The sequence below is a fragment of the Rattus rattus genome, chromosome 1, assembly GCF_011064425.1.
Source record: "Rattus rattus isolate New Zealand chromosome 1, Rrattus_CSIRO_v1, whole genome shotgun sequence".
Classification (NCBI taxonomy): Eukaryota; Metazoa; Chordata; class Mammalia; order Rodentia; family Muridae; genus Rattus; species Rattus rattus.
Window position 1 is genome coordinate 209181040 of NC_046154.1, and position 24671 is coordinate 209205710.

Consider the following 24671-nt stretch of genomic DNA (forward strand, 5'->3'; position numbering starts at 1 on the left):
GAGTGTCGTGGATGGGGTAGTGTCTTTGGAGTGTCGTGGATGGGGTAGTGTCTTTGGTGTAAGATGTAGAGTCCTTTGGGTATACCCAAGAGTGGTATAGCTGAATATAATGGTAGAGTGGTTTTAAGATTTCTAAGGAACTTCCACACTGACTTCAGTCAGGCTTATACCAGTTTGCAATCCTGTCAGCAGTAAGTAAGCCAACTTGACTATGGTGGATAAATCTTATTCAGCTTATAACTATTTTATTGATACATTTTGCATCTCTATTCAAAATGGATATTAGTCTATAATTTTCTTTTTTGTGAGGGAGTTTTTCTGTGGTTTTGCTATCAAGGTAATAGGGACTTTGTAAGATTTAGGAAAATTTTCTTCAATTTTTGTTTTGCTTAATAATTTGAGGAATCTTGGTTTTTAAGGTTTGATAGGATTCTGCACTGAATTTGTTTGGTTCTGGCTATAAACTATAAACTATGGCTATAAAGAGAAAGTTTTCTCTTGAGAATGAAATTGCCCTCATGCCTTCTGTAGAGCTGATTTAGTAAACAGAGTGGATTAAATTTGATTTTATCATAGAATGTTTTCTTTTCCATAGATTGTGATTGATAGTTTTACTGCATAGTATTCTGTGTTGGCATCCGTGGCCTCTCAGCTTGGTTAACAGCGGTCCAGAGTCTTCTGGTCATCAGAACTTTCATTAAAATGTAATGGGCTACTCTAATGGCCCTGCCTTTTCACATGACTGTTCCTTTTCCCTTGCAGTTTTTAATATCCTGTCTTTGTTTTTTCATTTGCCGTTTTGATTCTGTGTGTCATGGGGAAGTTCTTTTTGACCCTGTCTACTTTGTGATTTGCATGCAGATTGTACCTAGATAGGTGTCTTTTCTTTAGCTAGGGAAAACTTTCTTCTGTGACTGTTAGAAATGCCTTCTGTGTCTTTTGTCCTGGGATTCTTCTCTGACTTCTACACCTATTCTTTATAGGTTTGATCTTTTCATGGTATTCCATATTTCCTAAAAGTTTTGTGCCTGGATTTCCATAGATTTAGTATTTTCTTTCCCTAGATATTTGTTTCTTCTACTTTCTCTTTAAGACCTTCAGTTCTCTCTTCCATGTCTTTTAATCTGTTGCTGAAACTTACCTCTGAGGGTTTTGTGACATCGTGACTTTTCACCTCCAGTTTTATTTCAGTTTACAATTTCTTGAGTAATTCTATTTCTTTTGTAAATTCTTTCATGCCTCAAATTTTTCTGTTAGTTTATGTACTGTTTATATTTTCATGGTCTCTAAGGTATTTATTTATATTCTTCTTAAAGTTTTTAAACAAGTTCATGGCTGTGATTTAGAAGTCTTTGTCTTGTGCTTCAGCTGAATTGCTTTACTCAGGGATTCTGAGTGAGGCATTTTGTCCTCTTGGCTATTTGTGGTTTTACCCTGGGGTCTGATACAGTTATCTGGTATAGATATATTTGCTGGATGAGTATTCTGTTTGTTGGTTGTTGTTGTCCAGTATTAGTCCGAGCCAAGAATAGAGGTCATGACATTTCTGAATCACAGCCAAGTGTGGTGGGTGCGGGGTCCCTTGTAGAGAGTTACTCTGCTTATGAGTAGGGAGTCACAGAGGAGTAGAGATGGGCTGGAAGGAAAGGCTGGAAAGGGCGGCTAGGAAGAGCAAGGGGAACTTGGATCTGCAATCAGATAGTGACTGAGATTAGACTGGAGGACGGGTTCCAGTCGGCCAGTGTTGGTCTGGGGGGGTGGGGTGGGATGGTCTGAATAAAGGATAGGAAGAAGGATACAGTTCTTCTTTCTCTCTGAGTCCCTGCCTAGAGTGGCAGCTGCTATGGGTCAACAGACTCACAAAGTACTATAGATGGGATAGAAGGAAAGGCAGAAAGGGCAGCAGGAAGTGCTGTGAGATCCCTATGTGTGCACTAGGAGTCTGATTCTCTAGGGGATAGGAAATTGGCTGCTGGTTTGGGGTATTTTTATAGGCCAAAGTAAAAATCAAAGAGGATGATTTTAATTGAAGCCACTTGAATTATGAATAAGTATATTGTATAGAAGTAATTGAATATATTACTTTTCAGGATTCTAATTTATTTACACCAGGGAAATAATTGTGAGATGACTTGATCTATGGGTCATTTTCAAGGGTGTACTTGGTTTCTTGGGTTGTAGTATTTTCAGTTGTGTACTCATACATCTTTGAACTGGAACATACTCATTTCAAACCAAAGGTGGATTTGGAAGAGTGGGGAGTCATAAGGGAAATGATAGGATACTGCACTTCAACAACACAGCTCAAATCTTGGCAGCACTGGTTAGTTCAGCACCTTGTTCTCTTGATGAGGATGTAAGAGTGAAAGATTCTGGTGTGTGGGTTACTGTATATTCTGTCTGTCACTAAAAGCAGAAAGCCTGTGTAAGTTTTAGCTCCAGATTTTGATGTTCATTTCTCTGCTTTTTTGGGTTTTTTTTAACTGAAAGCTCCATTAGAAACTCTGGGTTGGTAATATGAGATATTAAAAGGAAAGTTTTAAAAAGTTCTATTTGTATCATCTTTGTCTTGATGCAGGTATCCTTCCTCTCACATTTTGGACATATATTCATTCTTTCATATTTGAGTTTAGAAACTAGGAACTTCCCCTACCCATCGTGTGGGAAGGAGAATCCAATTTAGATCCTTTTACAGCCTATGCAAAATGCTCTGCTGATACAGACTATGTTAAGTTTTACTAGTGAATTCTGGGCACTCAGTTTTTTTCAAAGTATAGAATCAATTTTATGAGGTTTAAATTATTTTACTGACATTTATTAATATTTACATACCAACTTTTTAAAGATGTAATTCCCATGTGACTAGATACTTTTTAAAGTATCTAGTTTAATATTCTTCAGTATGTTCACAGTTTTGTGGAACCCTGCTGTTGGATTTTGGAATAGTTTCTTTTTCTACAAAAGAAATACCCTTGCACATTACTCTCCGTTACTTCTAGGTTCAGCCTGGTAGCAATTGCTAATCTGCATTATATCTGTATGAGTTTGGTATTTTAGATATTTCATATAAATGAAGTTATAGTGTATGGTCTTCTGTGACTGACTTTTAAAATAATTTCTATTGTGGCAATTTTCCTTCTTTTGGATATTAGACTGCCCACTACTTGGTTTGCAGTTATCTCTTTTCTACCCTTCTCTCCCTTATTTCCTTCAGTTATCTTTCCCTCTCATCATAATCCTCCACCCGACCTTTGTTATTTTTGTTTATCCTGGGACTTCCCTACAAGGGAAGGAGAGGAGATCTGAGCCCTCTTAGTGTGTCTCAGTTCTGCCTTCTAGTGTGCGGATGGAAAGGCCTGAGCTCACTTGAATCCTTGTAGTCTGTACGAAGTTTATAGAGAACTCTTAATAAATAGGTTGGCTATCTGTAAGCCAAAAATATATTTGAAATTGAATGGTTAACTTCTGACTCATTTGAAAGTCCATCAGACAGATCCTTTATTGAGAACCTTTGTAGAAAATTACAGAAATGATTAATGGGATGAAGTTGAAGTTATTTAATTAGAGATTTGAAGCTCTTTCTGTACTTTTAAAGTTTGAAATGTGAAATTCTCTGCTGAAATGTATCATCTGAATTCAGATGCAGTGAAAAGCAGTGATGTCTGCTGTAGCCAGCTTCAGTGTGTGTAGGGTGTTTGGGTCAAAATCCACATGGTGAACTTGGTTCAGGAGCACTTGCAGTGAGCCTTGCAGATGTAGTTTGCTCTATCCAGCCAACACCTCTGAGCAGACGGGCTTTTACCCTGTGCCTAGTAGAGGTTTGTTATTTCTTCTTTGAAAAAAATTGCCTGTACTTTAATAAAATATTTTGACAGCAATGGAATATTGAGATCATTAGTAAGTTAAAACTTTGCTGTTATTGGATTTAGTGAGTTTCAGTAGAAACTGATCTGAAATTACTCAGAATTTATGTAAGACACAAGTGTTATGTCTTGTACTTGTTCACCTTATCAACTTATGTGCATTGTTTCCAGGATTAGAAGCCGTTTCATAATCAGCTTCTGTCGTTTACAAAGATGTTTATATGCTGTTGCAACGCTGTTAAATTTCCTCTAGGCTTGTTTGATTTAATTCTTAAATTACACGTGCAAATAGAAACCCTTTAACTCTCACAAAAGAACTACTAATTTTCTTTTGATGGTGACAGTTTTAAGTACCTTGAAAATGACCATCCAAGTTTTAGACTATACCTGAGACCAGACTAGTGTAGAGTTACTATTCTCCCACGTCTGCCCCCCCAAGCACTAGATTATGTAGGTTGTCAAGTCTCGTGGTGAAGCTTTTGTACCACTTAAATCTAGCTAATATGGTTGCTATCATACTCAATCTACTACATCCGTTATTTATCTATAGGTTCTATAGGTTTTAAATGCTAAAAATGAATTCTTACACTATCTATGCTAACCAGTTCTGCATTTCTTAATGTCTAGAACATTTACTTTAAAACAAAAACTAGTGTGACAGAACTAAAGCGCTCATGTAATTTCCTGATCATCTTTCAAAGAAATAATTTTTTGGACTTTAAAAAGGATATTTTTTCTTTTTAGTTTTTATATTTTAAACTTAACATATTATATTTGATACCATCATGGCATTTAATTTTAGGTTCACAACAAAATAAATCAAGGGTTACATTACAGAAATCTCCTATATGTTCCCTGCCCTGACACATTCATTTCCCACAGTGTCACAGACTTGAGTGCTACATTGACAACAGTCGATGGGCCTATTCAAGCATCTCTACCTGTCAGAGTTGATAGTGTACGTTAGTACTATCTTTTGGTTATAGACATTATGTAAGTTGAGAGAAATGTATGACAAACTTCTATCAATATCGTTTCTTACATACTATTTTCTCTGCCAAAAGTTTCTCAGAGCTACACTTAGTCACCTCCCTGTTCCTCCTCCTGCTAGCACAGCTGCCACGCAGTAATCTCATTAGTTATTGTCTCCTTGCTCGACATTTTTAGATGAATATAGTATGACATCCAGTATGAGGTCATTCTGGTCAACTTCTTTAAGTTGCTTAGTTGCATTTCTTGTGCTTGTTTTCAGGGTTAATCACCCTCTCCCTTCTTTATACAAGATCCTATTGCCCGAAGGACAGTTTATCTATTCATCAATCTGAAATATCTTGATCACTTCCAAATTTAGGGAATTTATGAATAACACACCCACACATCTATTTTTTATGTAGACCCATCTCTGCTTGATAATTATAGAAGTGTGTGATTGTTGGATTATATACTGAGTCCTTACTTTTGTTAGAAACTACCAAAATGTCTCCAAAGAGAGGAACGTGGATTTTAATCATACCAGCTATGAGTGTGCCTCCTTGTGACACACAGTGTTTGATGGTATGTTTGCCTTACTGATAATAACCATGTGACTCTGTCTCCTCGTCTTATTTTGTATCTTCTTTGTACTGAGAGATGTGAGGCTTACATGGCATCACATACCTTTCGTTGTTGTTATAGATGCCTGCTAAGTGTTCTACGTTTTAAATAAAACTTATTTTATTCTTGATTTTAGTAGTTTTGTGTCTTAGATAATAGTCCTTTATTAGATTTCTTACTTAAATATTTTCTCCAATCTGTGGCATGTGATTTCAACATGAATATTTCTTTAGTAGACTATAAAAATTTTAAGTTCAATGACAGCTAGTCATTAGCTCTTTCTCTCATGAACTGTGGTTTTGGGTTGTTGAAAATCATCATCCATTTTCTCCTGCTAATGTCTGAGAGTTTTCATAGTTTTGCATGTTATGTTTAGTTGTGAATTATTTTGAATTTTTGTTTGTACAATGCATATGCTGATTATTTTTTCTAACAAATTTAAAACTTATGTAGTCTTAATGTATTAAATATGTAGTATTTTTTAAGTCCCCGAAGTTCTATTGTAAATTTTTAAGTCACATTCAGCACACCAGGGTTCACTTGGCAGTTCCATCCGTACTTGGTTTTGCTTAGGCTTCCTTCTGCATGCCTGTCCCTCTCTCCCTGCTTACCCTGCTTTTCCAGTATTTGATGTCTGATATATTCCAATACCTTTTCTGACCTCTTTCCTCGAAACGTTTTTCTCCTTTCTTAGTCATTTTTCTTCTTTCTTGTCACATTCTCGGTCACATCCCACATAAATAAACACATATAAGAATTGGAAGCTCAGACCAGCACATGAAAGACAGACAGCACACAGTTTATCTTTGTTGAGTCCAGATTCATCCATTTCATAAATTTTTCATTTTTTTATTCTTTAGGGTAGAATAAAATTTTTTTTCACATTTGAACCAAGCTTTTCTATCCACTCCATTGTTGATGGGCATATTGGGGTGAGGCCTTTTCTTTGGTACGGTTAGTAGAGTATCCGTAACAATAGATACACAAGATGGTTGCTAGATGTGCAGTCCTTGGAGTTTATGCCTAAGAGTAGCAGAGCTGGTTGATGTGGTAGTAATATTTTTAGAGTTGTAAGTGGATAAAATTAAATGGGCTTAATTTTGGTAGATCATATGCGTTTAGAAGTTTATCTATTTCTTTTTGGTAATATGAACGTTTATAGTTACCTATTGATCTGAACTCCATTCGAATCGTAGACTCCAATCTCGTTTTGCGAATCGGTGTCTCCTCATGACTTCTTTGTTTAGTTTGGGCAGGGGTTTGTAAATTTGTTAATCTTTTTAAATAATCAACTCTACTACTGAGACCCTCCCTGGTCCTTAATGTATCTTGCTGTTGCATTTGGGTTTGACTTGTATTTCTCGAGCCTTTCGATAAATCATTAAATGATAAATCTTTTATGTGAGATCTGTGTCTTTTACACGTGCACATTTATGGATATGTACTTTGCACCTAGAATAGCACTGGATGTATTCCAAGTACTGTCAGATGCTCATATCATTTCCTTTGATTCTTGAAGTAAAAATGTCGTTTTTAAATGATTGCCAAGGCAACATTCTTATTAAAATAAAATTGTATATACATAGCAGGAAATAAATCACTCTGTGGTGACCACTCTAACTCTTAATATTTCTACCCAGTGTTCTTAATATTGTATGACAGATACATTGATACATATATGGATACTCCTTATTGTGTGAAGATACAGATATTAATACACAATTATGACACTGTAGAAGATTGTAGTTTTCAGACTTGGATCCAGCTTTGTTTTGTTCTCCCCATTTTATTGAATATTTCATAAAGGTAACATTTAGGAAATCCATTCCATCTTAAAGTAAGAGCACATTTCAAATTCATTTCCACTTTAAACCAAGGGGATTGTTAAAAATCTGCACTTAGTCTTTTATCTTATTTTAAAACTTTCTCCTTTTTGCAAATCTTTTTTCCTGGTTACTAGAAAGCTAGATAGCAAACTTATTCTCAGGAATGTGTCTGTGGTAGGGGAGCATTGGTAAGCTCTAAGGGCAATGAGAGACCATTGGCAATATATTACAGAGCTAGGTACACAGCACAGTGGATGTAAGCACAGCCCTGGGAAGACTTTGTTTTCCTAAAATAGTTCAAATCAAGCCTTCACTTCCCTGCTCTGCTCTGCTCTGCTCCATTCTCTTCTTTTCTCTCTTCCTATCTCCCTATATCCTCCTCTCTTTCACCCTCCCTCCTCCTCCTCCTCCTCCTCCTCCTCCTCCTCCTCCTCCTCCTCTTCCTCCTCCTCCTCCTCCTCTTCCTCCTCCTCCTCTTCCTCCTCCTCCTCTTCCTCCTCCTCTTCTTCTTCCTCTTCCTCCTCCGTGTGTGTGTGTGTGTGTGTGTGTGTGTGTGTGTGTGTGTGTGTGTATCTGTGTGTCTGCCTGTCTGCCTGTCTGTCTGTCTCTTGCTTTGATGTAGGGTCTCACTATTGTAGCCCTGATTCTCAGGAAGCTTGCTGTGTTGATCAGCTTGGTTTCAAGTTCACAAAGATCTGCTAGCCTCTGTATCCTGAGTGCAGAGTTAGAGGAATGCCCTGTCATGCTCGGCTACTGCTTTCCCTTTATATAGAGTAGAATAAGGTATTGTAGAGTCAGAATTCAACCATTTTACATAGTTTGACTTTAAAACTGACCATTACCATGATACAGGTGAGCAAATTTCAATCATCCCAAAGTTGTAGTCATTCAAGTTGCAATTAGTCTATTTCTACCTCTTGGCACATGCAAACAAACATTGATCTGCTTTCTTTCTCAGTAACATTGCCTTCTCTGGATGTTTTAATGAACTATAATCTTTTTCATCTGCCATTACAGTATAAGAAACATTTCTGAGACCCTTACATCATGTGGTTTGTATTAGTATATTTTTTGTTTTTGTGTTAACAAGGAAAGTCCTATTGTGTGTTTATATTATTTTGCCCAAGTTGCAGGTACCAGAAGACCACCAAAGAGCCAATTCCATTGTAAAACACATAAGGGTACTTATGAGCTTGTGAGCAAGGTCTGTAGACTCTCACCTTAGCAGCAGGTCAGAATGGAATCATCTTTCCCTTACTCCCCTTTCTTCCTCTCCTCCCCCTCTGTCTCCCTGTTTAGGGTGACATCAATTGCTATAAGTGCTACTGATTAGTTCACTTTTTGCTTTTTGTTCATTTGTGGTTTTATAAACTGCTCTACCCTTATTGTGTTTTACCTGCTTAATTCTGCCATAAAGAGTAGAATAGTGAGACCAATAAGTTATTGTTAGTGCTTTTCCCCCTTAAACCATGTCACTTTTTGAGTCAAGCAATTTGAAACTTTGTTATTAGATTAATATGCACCCGTAATAGGTATGTTTTCCAAAAGGAATGACCTTATAACCATGCCATGTGAAATGTGTGTCTGTTCACATCCTGAATCCATTTTAACTGCTACCTACTGAAACTCTTGCTTTCTGCTAGGATGATGGTGTATTTTCCCTTCTTGTACATTAACTGTAATTCTGTCTTTGAATCTGTTTCTCCTATAGTTACTAGTTAGCTAGATATTCCTGTTTTGCATCCTGACAATGTGATGTTTAGATTGGATATGTAGATAATTTTTATTTAGTGTAGTATTAATATGTTAAAATTCATTTTGCTGATTTGGTGTTTGTCTAATTATTTCTCTTTTATTGTCTTTTTATCTCAGAGCTGTATTTTAGACTGCTGCTTCCTCTGTTGATGTTTTTTTACTAGGCATTTTTTTTTTTGTAGTGGTTCTTAAGAACTATGTTGTTTATCTACATTTATCCCATTCTAAGGATTTCTGGCTTCATTTAGCTAAATTAATTTTTCTACAAATATGGATTTCTTTATACTTTTCTATTGAAACATACTCTATATATACATGTATAGTGATAGGTTTATAAATGTTGCTATATAAAATGACTGTTTTTAGTGCTTAAGGGAAGATAAAGCAGTAGTATTTTAGTCCCCTCTATACCTCATGGTGGGTGGGTGCAGGCATGCATTCTTGTTATTGTTCCAGTGTTCTAGCTTCCCGCACGAAAGGCACACATACACAGCTTTATATTTTAAATACCTTAAACAGCTCAATGTCTCGACCAATCCGTAACTCCACATAGCTCACACATATTCCCCTCCGATATTTCTGAGTTAATACTTATTTAATCTGTATTTCATTTTTGCTGCCCTGGACCCTACTGGACAGCCCTCCTGGGACTGCTTCCCCTAGCACCTACATGTCAGCTGTCTCTCCTTCCTGCACCTTCCCAGCTTGGTCAGACTCCTACACCATCCTCATGGTGGAATCTTCCTCCTTCCTTTGTCCCTTCCTGGGAATCCTAAAAGTCCTGCCTCTGTCTTTCTGCCTAGCCATTGGCCACTGGGTAACTTCATTGACTAGTCAAAAATCAACTGGGGACAGGCTTCCTTTAGGCTTATGTGCTGGACACTGTAAACAGGTTTTTGGGTAACAGAATTAGTGTGTGAACACAAGCTGCTATAGGAAGAGAGGAAAATCACTTCAATAGAGTCTATCCTATAGCCCACGTATTGGTTGTATTTAACTGTATCCTTTTTTTTCTTGTGTGTTTGAATTATAATTGAAGGGCAAGCTATTTCTTGTTTTTATGGTGAATTCTATCAGTGTTCATTTATTTGAGAATACCGTTTTTTAGCTGTTGTGTTTTGTTTTCTTTCTCTTTGGTGTTATTGGTAACTCAATTTCAGACCTTGTACATGTTATGCAAACACCTTACTCTGCCCTGTATCTGAATCTCCTTGCCTTTATTTTTTTAAGTAATGGTTTTTCTGGATGTTTAATTTTTTTTTTTTTTTTTTTTTTTTTTGCATTTCACATTTTAGTCGATTTTTACCACCCCTTTGGGCTGTCATTTTATACAATGTTCTATCTTTAAATAAATTAATGCTTCATTGTATGTTACCCTGTATTATTTCCAGTGTATTACCCTGGATTTTGCCTTTTTAATGATAAATTATAATTATTATAAAAATCATAAATAGTAGTAATCGTCACCGTTCATTCTTAAATTTGTAGATGTTGAAAGAGGTTTTTGAGTTGAAGCTTCTTAATCTTACCATTTTGTATTCTGAGCATTCAGTGTACTTCATGTTTCCTAGTGTACAGTCATTCTTATTCCCTACACACAGTGTTGGTGACAGAGAAAATCACACCATGGCTGATCATAATTTCACATTCAGTCTCAGAAACTTGATGTCAGAAGTAGGGTTGCTGCAGTTATCCAGTGTTCACTGACTAAATGTGAGCATAAGAGCTTTACCTTGTGTGTGCATGTGTCTATATTAAGAATGTTTCCTAAAGCATTGTTAGGATCCTGGTTTGTTAAAATCAACATTGTGGTATGCTGCATTTTAAAATCACAGTGCTTTCCTTTTGCTGATTTTTAACTCGGTTGTAATCACTATGCCCTGGACTCTTCCCCCTGTGTCCACCCCTTGGTGCTGACAGATTACTTGCCAAGACTCCCATCTTCCTTTCACATCTTATACCTCATCCCACAGTTTATGGTTTGCATATTTCCACTCACAGTGTTTTTCCTGGACTACATGAGCACTTGGTCACTTTCCGGTAATTATTTTCCTCTGAAAATAATTTCCTCTTAAATTCACACATGAATGCTTCTTATCCTTCTTGCTCTTTTTCTACCTTGTTAAACGAGGTAGAAACAAACCATTTTGTTTGAAAATTAATAAATTTTGCCAGAAAGAAATTTTGCCATTTGAGAAAATGAAGGCACAGATTATATGAACAGAACTATAGTTAAAATGAAAACTCTTCCCTGGGCACAGTGGCTTGTACCTGTTGTGCAGCAGTGGAGGAGGCTGAGGTCAGCACCCTGTGCTCAGGATGTAGCCAGACTAACCTCTGTGTGAGCTCCTGAGTTGGATGTTCACGTTAGCCAGGAAGTAGCCGGAGCTTTAAGGTCAGCCTAGACTGGAAGAAAGCTTCATGGAGTCCTCAGGATAGCATGGTTTGAGCTCATTTTAGAAATATCTGTTATTTATTATTATGTATGTATTTTATGTAAGATATGTGTTTTTATTTTGAGATGTTTATTTTTATAAATGTCATCATATAATTAGTATAATTTGTCAAATTTTGTCCTAATGGTTGATCTTTGATTTTTTTGTCACTGAATGTTAATTTAAAATCCCAAAAACATACTTTATCTTTTTAAGACAGACAATCTATGTACTAAGAACATAAAGTAACATTAGTTATTTTAAGAGAGTATGACATAACTACTTTCAATTAGTCTCATTCTGAATCAGAATATTTTTCTAAGAATACCAGTGTCAACTGTGACGTTTTTAATTTAGTAAATTTAAATGTGATCTTGTTGCATAATAGAAATCACCACTTAGTATTTGTTAGAATAAAGTTTGGAAACACATACAAATATATCTATTTAAAGTAAGAATCTAAAGTCAGGATACAGAAGACAGTGTTAGCAGGGGTTTATTTTGTAAACAGCATAGAATTTGATATTGATTTAAAAATTATTTTAGACTCAGTTACGATGATTTAAAGTTCTCATTTTTTACTTTAGTAGCAAAATATTATATCTGGAACAGGCAAAGATCTGTAGTGTAGACCGCATACTACTATGAAATTATCGTTTCTGGTCAAGTTGCCAACTACCGTGTACCTGAATTTATTATATCATTTAAAGTCCCAAATTTAAAGTTTCCTTTTTTACATATTTTGAATGTTTACATTTATCATATATGTATGTGTGTCCATATACACACATATATATTACATAAAAGTCCATATGTATACACATGTGTGTGTGCGCATGTGTGTACTTTGAACTCACTGTGTAAATTCACATGGTAATATATTTGTTATTTTGTCTTCAATGAAACACAAACAGAGGTCCCCCTTTCCCATGCTTTGCTCCAGCATGCCTGTCTCTCATGGAACTGTCTAGTGAACTGTAGGAGAATCTTTCTGTGGAATTGGGGACGATGTGGAGGGTGGATTCATCACTTATTTTGATGTTTAACTTTTTCATATGTTGTAAAATATCCATAGTGAGTATTGAGTACCTCTATAATTGAAAAAATAAATGGTCTCTATATGTTTTAAAATGATAGCATCATTTAAACAGTAATTATACTGATACACATATAACTGGGCATTCTAAAATATATGATAGAAATGTATTGTTTATAAGTTGATACCAGAATATTGAATTTTAAATATTCCAATTGGACCTTTTAAATTATATCAGTTTACTTTACCTATAACTACAATATAAAATTCTAAGATGTTTTATATTCTATGCTTGTACCTATAAAAATATTATACATGTGATAAATTACTGAACAGTAATAGAAATTTTTTCTTTCAACTATGATATTTATGAATGATAATTTTAAAGGATGCCTGCATCCTTTAAAATATATCTTATGTACTTTAAGAGCCACACAAGGAATATGTAGAAATCTGTCTGACCCATGACGCAGCACCAGAAGCCTGTTTTCAATAGCATGCCCGATCAGTGTAAGTCCTGGCGCGGGCTGCGACACACACAAGAACATACATATTATTTTCCCCTCTAATTTTTCAGATCACTTCTCCATGTAAATGCCACTGTACATCATTAAAAGCATTCCATTTTATGCAATTTCTGAATGCAGGAACACTTACTATCCACCATAGTGGCAAAGATGGTCTTTTATTTCTGTTTTTATTTCTTATATTTAGCTTTCTTTCTATAATGCTTATAATATATGAAGTGTATAGAAGAATATTATAGTAATTGCAAATACTAAAATTAAATTATTTTAAGTAGCATGTAAAGGTAGTCTCTGAGATCCTTTGTTATATCAAGTGTTATATTTCATATTGAAATTTTAAATCATTTTTATTTGTTGTTATTAATTGTGAAGTTTTGTTGGACCCCTGTTTCTGTTTTATTCTCTTATAGGTGATGCATTTCCTTGGACCATAAGCTTGCATCATTTTAGCATATATACCCTTCTTGGCAAGCAAGTGACACTGTCCCTCGTGGAGCCTATGGGATGTACCTCTACCCTAGCAGTCACATCTCAGAAGCTCCTTCCAGCGGGACCTGAAGGAAGGCATTCATTTGTTGTCTGTCTACATGTTGACTTAGAATCATTAGAGATAAAATGCTCTAATCCCCAGGTTGGTACACTGCATTTTAAAAGCTAAGTTGTTTTGTTTTTTTAATGTTCACTGTTTTATTAAAAGACTTCTGTTAAATACCGTATCTTTTTGTCTTTAAGCCTTGCAATCAACATTGTAGTGATTAGATTTAAGAATGGCTTTAAATTTCTCTCAAGTTTTATAATAAGAACTGTATTGATGAGCATAAATTTGTCTTTTGGCTAGTGGAATAAAATCAGTTAAAGATGTGGATGTGCTGTTTTGAAATTCTGATGAACTATATTTTTATTGCTGGACTGGAGCGTGTACTGAAGTAACCAAATACAATTTTTAATCAGAGTCTCTCACAGCCCCTTTTCACATCTTGCTGTATTTTACACCAGAAGAGAACATTTACTAAAGGTTTCCTATTAAAGTCATTTCCCCTTCTATAACATTTCAACCGTGATGTGCCAATTCTGTTATATTCTGCCACCTTACAATCACAGTGAACTTATATCATCTAGTTTTGTGTAAATTATTAATTATCATAAAATTTACATTTTTTAACTTCAAGTATACTATTGTATATTTTCCACATAGTCAAGGTTGTATACTACTTTTAAAACAATCCCCTTTAGCATATTCTTTAATCTGATGGGCCAATATTCATAAATTCAAAATTTATAAATCTATTCCTGCTTTCGTAGTTATCAGCCAGTTTTTGAAGTATTTAAAAAAAAAAAACTTCCCCTATCATTCCATATTATAGAACTTCCTTTCCAGTACAATGCAGCTCTTTTCCCCCTGCCTCTTTTTAAATTTTCATCATCTCTCTGTCTGCCTGTCTATCATATCATATCTGTCTGTCTATCCATCCATCCATCCATCATCATCTGTCTGTTGTCTATTGTCTGTTTGTTTGTCTGTCTCTATGTATCTATGCATCTATCTATCTATCTATCTATCTATCTATCTATCTATCTATCTATCTATCTATCTATCTATCTATTGTGGTGCTTATAGGAGTTATTTTTTTCCTTTAAACATGTAGGTCTTGGAAATGAACTTCAGGTTATCAGTCTTGGTTGCAAGTTTCTTTATGCACAGAACTATGTTGCTGACACTCTCCCAGCTTCTTTCTGTTATATGCTATATAATTTGGTTTCATAGTGTTGGCTTTTACCCCTGTAGTTGGCTGGGTGAACATGAGAAAGCTGGAATAAAAATGAGGCAGACTAAAGTCTCATGCGGTAGCTAAGTTTATTCAGATCATCAGACAGTTTATACTCTGAGGGTTGAGAAGAGTCACCTGAGTAAAGTGTGTAATCACAAGGACAAGACACATGTGGCAAAAACAAGTGTTTCCTTAGAGGTATATGAAACAGGCAAGGGCAGTTATAATGAATAATCTGAAGTGAACTCCCCTACACCCGGGAGGGTCAGGCACATTCCAAGAATTCCATGTTGTTGATGAAACAGTAGATTATTGTGTTGTTTTCCTGGAGTTTTTAACAAGCACTCAGAGTTCCCCTCCATGACTCCATCCTCTGACTGTGTTCCAGGATTGTCATTGAGGAGAACAACGACAGGAGTCTCCATCTCTTAGGTTGCTAGTAGAATGCTAGTGCTATTGTATGCTTTACAGTGCTTCTAAGAGTAAAAGAAACTGTTGAGTTTAAGTTGTGTCCCTTGGGGCAAGGTGCAGGGGAATGTTGTTGTCTGCCCCATTTTATCTTTGAATGTGATCTTACATATAGTAAAAGGGTTCTGATGAGTAAAAAGAAGCCCTCAGAATGAGCACTAATTAACTCCATTTAAATGGAGAGGTTTGGATACAGATACCTATAGGCGCACAATAGTGTTAGGATTCATTGTGCATTTGTAGGAGCAGAACTTTGAAAGTGCAGATACAGAACTTTGGACACTCAGGTCTTATTAGACTCTACTCTGTCTCAGATGGTATATTAGAGTGCTAATATAATGATTTATTCATATGTGACACAAACATCTCTTTTGTTTTAAGGCACCTCATTGATGGCACTTAATTCTTTAAGTTTTACAAACTAGAATGTGAAAGAACAGATTCAGCTTCACTATATGAGTTTCCTGACTTTGCACCACTATGACAATAGTCTTGATAATGACAAAATAAAATGCAACATGCTAAAGTGATAATGTTTGGTTTGAACTGTTTCTAAGAGTAAGAGTCTGGTACTGTTTCAGTTCCCAAACTCTGGAATTACCTTTTTCTTCCTAAACAGGGAATTCTCTTCTTGTTACTCTTTCCTTATTGCTCAGTGTGTGAACATAGCTGATTTGGGCAACTCTTTTCTTCTTCTCTGTACCCCACCTTCAACTTTTTTTAAAAATTTTGTCCTCACCTGGCCTCCTTAATGCTTGTATAAAGGTTGCTTAGTTAATAGGTGTTAGATAAAGTCGTGAGTGTGAGTGGCCACTTCATGTTCTATATCTCACTGAACACCCATTTCATGTTCTAGATCTCAGTGGGCTTCCATTTCATGTTCTAGATTCAGTGGGCAGCTGTTTCATATTCTAGATCTTGCTGTGCATCCACTTCATGTTCTAGATCTCAGTGGGTGCCCATTTCATGTACTAGATCACAGTGAATGTCCATTTCATGTTCTAGATCTCAGTAGGTTTTCATTTCCTGTTCCAGATCTCAGTAGGCATCCATTTCTTGTTCTAGATCTCAGTGGTCATCCATTTCATGTTCTAGATCTTAGTGGGCGTCCATTTCATCTACTAGATCACAGTGGATATCCATTTTATGTTCTAGATCTCAGAGGGCATCCATTTAATGTACTAGATTTCAATAGATTTCTATATCATGTGCTAGATTCTTGTTTGATACTAATTGCTTATTCTCGATCTAAGTGGGTATCCATTTCATTCTCTAAATCTCAGAGATAACCTTCCACTTTGGTTTCATTATTAATGATATGATTTTCTTCACTTCTGAATATTTAAAGAATAAAATTTTTTATTTAGCCAGTGTGTCATATTCAAATTGCCATTGCTATTCATTTACCTTCACACATAGCTCATGGAATGGTGCCTCATAGGGACTTAATTTTCATTTCTCTCTTTATCCAATTTTACTGAAGTAAATTAGTATCACAGAGTACAATAAACTCTAAAACAAATAAATAAATAAAATAAATTTACCCAGTTTGAAAAAGTTTGTGATATATATACTCAAAAACCATCATAGAATACGTCCTCAGAAGTTATGGGCCCTTGACACCCCATGGTATAGATGGAATTCTACAGTTGTGATTTTTGTCTAGCTTCCTTCATTCTGCATAATCATTTTTAGATTAGTTCATATTTTACATGTGTTCTCTTGTATTACTAAGTAACATTTAGCTATATGGTTGACCTTCATTTGTTCAGTGTTAAACATTTGGGACTTTTGCAGATTTACAGCATTACAGATAATGTTTATGTCTCAGCAGACATCAGCTTTTGTTCTTAGGGAAATTAGTTGAAATGGCCAGATAAGATAGCAGATATATACACCTTCGAAACTAACAAGCTGGTTTAAAACTTTCTGTTCTTCACAGCAGAAAATGAGAGTTTCTGTTACTCTATGGGGTATTTAGAGTGGTTGTTATGCTTTCTAGTTACACACATTTTAATTCTATGATTTTAATCCTTCGTGTTTCAGCTCAAGTCCAATTAAAAACTGACCGTTTATCCTCCGCATGCTTGCTTTATTTGGGAGGAGGAGCAATGTGCTCGCAGGCAAGCGATGTGCTTGCAGACCTTTCTTTGAAAGTAGAAGTGCAGTTGAGCTTTATGCCATTGCTTGCTTGTCACATTAAACACATGTGCTGTTACATCTTCTTAAGAACAACAATGGAAGGGATCAGACGTAGTGACAATAAAAACAGTACTGTGCCTCTGAAGTAAATAACCCTAAACCCTGAGGAGCAGAACTTATTTCCTTCAGTTAATGCTCTCCTTATTTGACAGCTTTTTAATTTAGGAAAAAGAGAAAAAATCATTCATAAGGATTTGGGTTCCAACAATTTCCTTTAAGAGAAAAATCTTAATTATGAAATAAAAAATGACTTGAACGTTTTTCTTTTCTTTTTCTTTCTTTTTTTTTTTTTTTAGATGTATTTATTTATTATAGATGAGTACATTGTAGCTGTCTTCAGACGCACCAGAAGAGGGCATCAGATTCCATTACAGATGGTTGTGAGCCACTACGTGGTTACTGGGATTTGAACTCAGATCCTCTGGAAGAGCAGTCAGTGCTCTTAACCACTGAGCCATCTCTCCAGCCCCTTGAACGTTTTTTCTATACAGTTCTTTTTTTTTTTTTTGATAGAATCTGCAGTCATTAGATCATTTTATAACTACAAATAGCCATGACTCAAGATTTGAGGCTTCAGTACACAAACCCAGTAGAAAACTAGAATATGCAGAGTTAAATGAAGGAAGCATTGACAGCAGTGTCTCTGTGCATCTGATTGACAGCAGGGTCTCTGTGCATCTGATTGACAGCAGGGTCTCTGTGCATCGGTTTTGCCCATGTGAGAGGCCAGCCTCATTATCTGGATTTGTCTTAGGGCTGAAACTCTTTATAAATAGGAGAATTTCACTTTTTTAAAATGGCGATCAGAGAATGGTATCCAGCTGTGGGTTTGCTTATATGTTATGTTTGCCCTGTCTCCCCCACCTCCCACCCCCCGTGGCTTGTTTTATACAGTATATGCCAATATGTTTTCATACAAACTCCATGATTAATGCTTATTTATGAAATCTTGTATAAATATCTTAGAACTCAGTCAAACAGTTTGCAAGTGAAAGTTTTTCTGTGAATACTGGAATGGCATATCCCAGGGGAAGGAGGTTGGATATGGTTTCTGTCTCTAGAAGTCTAATACAGTACTGACTTTCTGTTCCAACTCTGTTATATCACTCTTTTCACTTGCCTCAAAAGAAATTCCATGTCATTTTTATCTCGGAAAAAGAGAGAAGATTTAGCTATGGAAATTATCTTGAAAGCCGGGTGATAGCTGTCCCATAGTGCACAGGGTAACCTCAGTTCCCCAGGTGTGCCTTTGCTCTCTGCTTTCCACAGGTCTCTGTGTAGGATGCCTTTGTAATGTTCATTATCATTCTTAAAAGGGATCTACGTCTCAGTAATGAGCACTGCTGGTTAGACTGCATCCATCTATAGAAATGTTTGCTGATGATAAAATAGCACAGTATAAGTTTGTGGCCGGTGTAATCAGTCCTGCACTGTGGTGCACTAGTCATTATCTTGTAGACTCTCATATTTTGACTTGTCAGTTTTCTTATATCTAGCATTTTAATAGGTTGTCAATAGAATTTGAAAACTTGATTCTTCTCCCTACTCTCCCTTATGCTCAGGTCCAGCTCATTTATGAATTGGCCGATACCATGAGTAAAGTCTGGAATAAAATTCAGAAGAGAGGCCATCTTAGTCCGTCTTCAGTGTACTCAGACACGATGGCAGGGCCTGTCCCTGGTTCTCCAGTTCGGAGCAGTGTAGGTACAGCTCCACCAGACACCAGCACATGCAGCCCATCTGCTGACATAGGAACTACCACTGAGGTAAGTGGTTCTGAAAATCTGTTACCCAATGAGAGATAAAATACAGTGAGGTTCTGTCACTGTTGAAAGTGAAAGTGACTTTACCACCATGTAAGCGGACAGATTGAGAAGGCTCTTGAAGAGCTCTGCTGTTCTCTGTCCTTCCTGGTTCTTTAGGATGTTCCTTGGAATGCCAAGCCATCTTACCGCTCTGCGTAAGCTATGAGATAGTCTAGGACTGTATGGTCTGTGGTGCAGTGAGGGTACTGTTTGGGAGTATGGAAGCTTGGACGCTGAGTAAAGAGAGGTTTGCTCCCCTCCCTTGCTATCCTTGTGCTCAGGGGCTGCTTGTAACTCAGGGTGTTAACTTTCTTCAACTTAGTGGTTCTGAGCCCTGTTGTCTTCCTTTCCCTTAATCATCAATTCAGCTTTTCATTTTAGCACTGTAAGGGCAGATGGAATGCCACTGCTCCTTCGATATAATGAATAATACTTTATAGTGACCCATTTATTATCCTGAAGTGAAATAAAATATACTGCATAAGAAATAAAATGAAAACAGATGGTATTATATATGTGTGTGTGTGTGTGTGTGTGTGTGTGTGTGTGTGTGTGCGCGTGCGCGCGCAATATTACTAAGATAAAAAGAAAGATATATAAGATCCAGTAATATATACTGGGTGAATGCTATGGTGGAACTGTGTTAGAATTCATAGCCAAGTAGCAATTACAAAGAAACTTACTACCTAAAATTCATATGCAAAGGTTACAAATAGGGCTCTGTAGATATGTGTTAAATGCCACCATGCCTTCTGAAACAGTGACAAACTTCAGATACAGTTTTGATCAAAGCATAATTGGGTCTTGAAGTCGACTGTTACATTGCTAAGACTGTGTGATTAGTCCGTGATGCAGTCTTCATTGGGTTGTAGGACTGTTATATTCACCAAAGGACCCGTTGAATTTCTGATTCCTAACCTTGAAATATCAGAAATGACACTAAGCCAACCCAAAATATTCTCTTTCATTTCTACCTCCTACTCCTGCTTCTACCTGCTAAGCCTCCCGGGAGACCCAGCTTTCTGCACAGGTGGTGGTGGATGCTGTACTTAAACCCCTGGGGAGAGCCCTGTTCTACAGCAGCTGGTGTAGATGCTGTGGCTTTGTTCTGCAGAGATAAGACAGTTCCTTCAGAAATGAAGCACTTGGCAAAATAAAGGGTCTGATGATGGGAATGTTACTCTGCTTTTGTAATTTTACAAATCAATAAAAGCAAGCAAACTGGAATGGCTGACCTTACCTGATCTAAACCTTTAAACCAGTTGGAAAAGATCTATTTATTGTCCCACAGTCAGCTTCTCTCTGCTGCACAAATCCAGATGATGAGGCTGGCCTCTCACATGGGCAAAGCAGATGCACAGAGACACTGCTGCCAATCAGGTGCACAGTCAGACTTCTGAAGAAGCATAGTGGCCTATAGTGATGGACAGGTTTCTTCTGTTTCTCCCTTTTCCAAATGAGGAAGAGAATAGACTACCATGTCATAGTAAGAGCAGCAAGTTCTTATGTAGGAAGCCTCAATGATGTTGGGTTCAAAAGCTTTGAAAATTGTACAGTAAACTATTTGACCCATTGTAGCTTTAGTTTTCAAATTAAATTACAGAACACTATTTTCTTTCTCTTCTCTCCTCTCTCTCTCTCCCTCTCCTTCTCTCTCCTTCTTTTCTTTTTGATTTTGAAGACAGACTCTCTATGCAATCTTGCCTGTCTTGGAACTCTGTGTACCAGTCTGGCCTCAAATCAGAGACCCACCTGCCTTTGCTTCCGAGGGCAGGGGTTAAAGGTGTGTGCCGTCACTTCCCAGCTCTGAATACTCATTTTTATAGTACACCTGTAAGACACACGACCTGTAAGATAATAAAGTCTGTGAAATAGAGTCATTGAAGTTTGAAGTACTAAATTTCTAGACAAGGCAGTTGATACAGGCACTTAAATTGAGAGACATTGTTTTAGTAGGAAATAAAGAAGTATTTCATCAAATAGTTGTATGCCAATCATGTGCTCACAAGGATGTCAGCCTTGGGATTTCCTGGAAATACTCTTCAGAAAAGAGACATTTGAAAACCATTGCAAATGTAGGAACCTCACACACATTCATACTGATTGGGAATTGCTCCTCATCTGATCCATAGCACAAATGGTGTGTGCAACCAGTGCAAAGTCACGGTGCCCTAAGTACAAACTGTAGTAGGAATACATAGTACCAACACTTGTAAACAGATCGTTATAGCATTTCCCAACCAGTGCAAAGTCATGGCGCCCTAAGTACAGACTGTAGTAGGAATACATAGTACCAACACTTGTAAACAGATCGCTATAGCATTTCCCCTGGGAGCTTTATTGATACTTTGTGGGAAAGTAGTATTTGAAATTGTTCAATAAATTAATTAGATTTTAATAAATGAGAGTTGGGTACAATTTTATTTCAGTAGAGTTAGCCACATAACAGACTAGAAGAATAGTCTACATTTGTGAAAGTGAAGAAATTTTCAAAGAAAGTGAGATCAGTCTGGTTGGAGGGTTTTACTCAGCTACTTTAAAACTAACTGTGCAGATGCAGCTCAGTGGGAGACCGCTTGCCCAGTTTGCATAAGCTCTGGGTTCAATCCCTAGTTCCTGCAGAGAACAAAAGGCAAACCTAGACTTTAAAAATGGCTTTCAATGGCTGCACTCAGTTCATTTGAAGTCAGAGGATGGGTTTTCTTAAATTTTGTTATAGATAAGTAATAAATTCTCAATAAGAATTTATTAATTTGATTGAATTAATTTTGTTTGACAAAAACTAAAAATAAATGAATATTAATGTAAAACCTTCTGGAAATTATTATCAAGAGAGACTGTGTAAAAGAGCTTATTTGAAGCAATACAGAATTGGGATTGAACAACTTAGAAGTGGCAGTCATTTACAGAGTATGTACACTTTAATGTAGATAGTGTAGCCAGAGGGAGACGTCATTGGCTCCCCAGATGGTCATTGGACCCTAACTCTGGCGAGCTCCCTTTCTCAGAGGTACCTTCAGGTGCTTTGGCTGATTTGTCTCCGGGAACGAGAGGGGCTGCTGTGGAGACTGTTTTGATGGGAGCATTGAGTAGTACAGCTGCAACGTTCTTTACATCTCAGATGCTCATGTTTTACACACTTTAATTTTTGTTTCCTTTTGTACAATACTTCTGTGGGGGTGACCGTATACTGAGAATGCACCTGCCTTTAGCTGTATCCCTTAATAACTCAGTAGTGAAGGACAGCATGAAGATTTGCTGGATGTTTTCTCAGCGTGGAAGAGTGTGTCAGCTATGGCTCACCCTGGGCCTAGTTAGCTCAACAGAAAGTCAGACTTCGGGCCACACTTTTATTTCTTGTTTCCTCTGTTTACAGTGCTTCTAGAAATTTGCTTTATGACCTTTCCAATTTCCTTTCCTTCCATCTTTGAATCATATGGTTAACTCATTTTTGGGATCCTTTGAGTTCCCATATCACAAGTATCTTGATTTTTTTCCTGGATTTGCTTGTGTGTTCAAATGTAGCCCCTGCTTAGCTTAATGTAAGTAGCAGTTGTTTTCTCACTGGAAAGCATGGGGACACAGAGAAGCTGTGTCATGGAGACTGCATCAGCACATGGAGTCTGTTCCATGCTTCCTTGAACGTGGCATTGCTGGGCAGCAGCACTGCAGTCTTGTCTTCTCTTGAGTCATCTCGGTACAGGAAGCCTTCATAGTAGCAACATGCGTGTGAGCATCGGAGCCATTTGGGCACAGAGCATACACAACATACACTTTGTCATAGCTACGTGCCCTTTCTCAGGGTGTTGCAGATGGTTTGCATCGACATGATGATCTTCACTGTGTGACGTGCAATGAAACTCCAACTCACTGGGTACACCATCCTCTCTAAACTCCTACTGCAACACACCACAGGCTGACAATTGTGCAGACAATTTCAGATGCTTTATTAGCATACTAGTCAGCAAGCTCTGTTACTTTACTATACTTTAATAAGTACATTCTTAATATAATTTTCTTAATATTTATTTTATTCTGTGTGCTTGTATTTTGAAGCCAGGTCTCACTATACATCCCTGGTTGACCTGGAATTCTCTCAAACTCACATATGCACCTGCCTCTTCCTACAGAGTGCTGAGACTCCAGAAGTGCACCACCTTTCCTAGCTATAACAAAAGAGTATAATAGACAATATTGTAGAGCTGCTGTGGCACACCATATAATTAGGATCCAGAATGCTCCTCATACACAGACTCAGAGAACAGTGAAAACCTAAAGCAAAATGGTAGATTTGAACCATGATAGTTTAAAAGAATTGCTCAGTATGTCACATGTATGCATCACAGATTGACACTCATTGACTGTTCACTTCTGGATAGATCCTCGTATTGCTGTTGTCTTTGCCAGAGCTAGGAATATGTAGACTTGTCCTGTTTTCAATGCAAATTCACTTCTTGTCAGCTATTCACAGTAACTCTTCTTTGGCACTACTGATTAAAATAATAGCTTTACCAATTCCACTAAAATCAGGGACTAGACAAGGCTGCCCACTCTCTCCCTAGTTATTCAATATAGTTCTTGAAGTTCTAACCAGAGCAATCAGACAACAAAAGGAGAATAAAGGGATACAGATTGGAAAAGAAGAAGTCAAAATATCACTATTTGCAGATGATATGATAGTATATTTAAGTGATCCCAAAAGTTCCACCAGAGAACTACTAAACCTGATAAACAACTTCAGCAAAGTGGCTGGGAATAAATTAAGGGAAATAAATCAGCAACCTTCCTCTATACAAAAGAGAAACAAGCTGAGAAAGAAATTAGGGAAACGACACCCTTCATAATAGTCCCAAACAATATAAAATACCTCAGCGTGACTTTAACCAAGCAAGTAAAAGATCTGTATGATAAGAACTTCAAGCCTCTGAAGAAAGAAATTGAAGAAGATCGAAGAAGATGGAAAGATCTCCCATGCTCATAGATTGGCAGGATTAATATAGTAATGATGGCCATTTTACCAAAAGTGATCTACAGATTGAATGCAATTTCCATCAAAATACCAATCCAATTCTTCAGAGAGTTAGACAGAACAATTTTCAAATTCATCTGGAATAACAAAAAACCCAGGATAGTTAAAACTATCCTCAACAATAAAAGGATTTCTGGGGGAATCACAATCCCTGAACTCAAGCAGTATTACAGAGCAATAGTGATAAAAACTGCATGGTATTAGTACAGAGACAGACAGATAGACCAGTGGAATAGAATAGAATAGATCCCCCAGAAATGAACACACACACCTATGGTCACTTGATTTTTGACAAAGGAGCCAAAACCATCCAATGGAAAAAAGATAGCATTTTCAGCAAATGGTGCTGGTTCAACTGGAGGT

General features: G+C 36.9%; 1 protein-coding gene across 1 annotated transcript in view; it reads left to right on the plus strand.

The window, feature by feature from the left end:
* The window catches only part of Vps13b (vacuolar protein sorting 13 homolog B), a 543994-nt gene that overhangs the window by 225768 nt on the left and 293555 nt on the right, over window positions 1–24671 (plus strand). The window contains exons 24-25 of the mRNA XM_032914442.1: window positions 13446–13666; window positions 19037–19240. Of these exons, the coding sequence (XP_032770333.1) occupies window positions 13446–13666; window positions 19037–19240 (425 nt within the window). The remainder of the gene's footprint in view (window positions 1–13445; window positions 13667–19036; window positions 19241–24671) is intronic.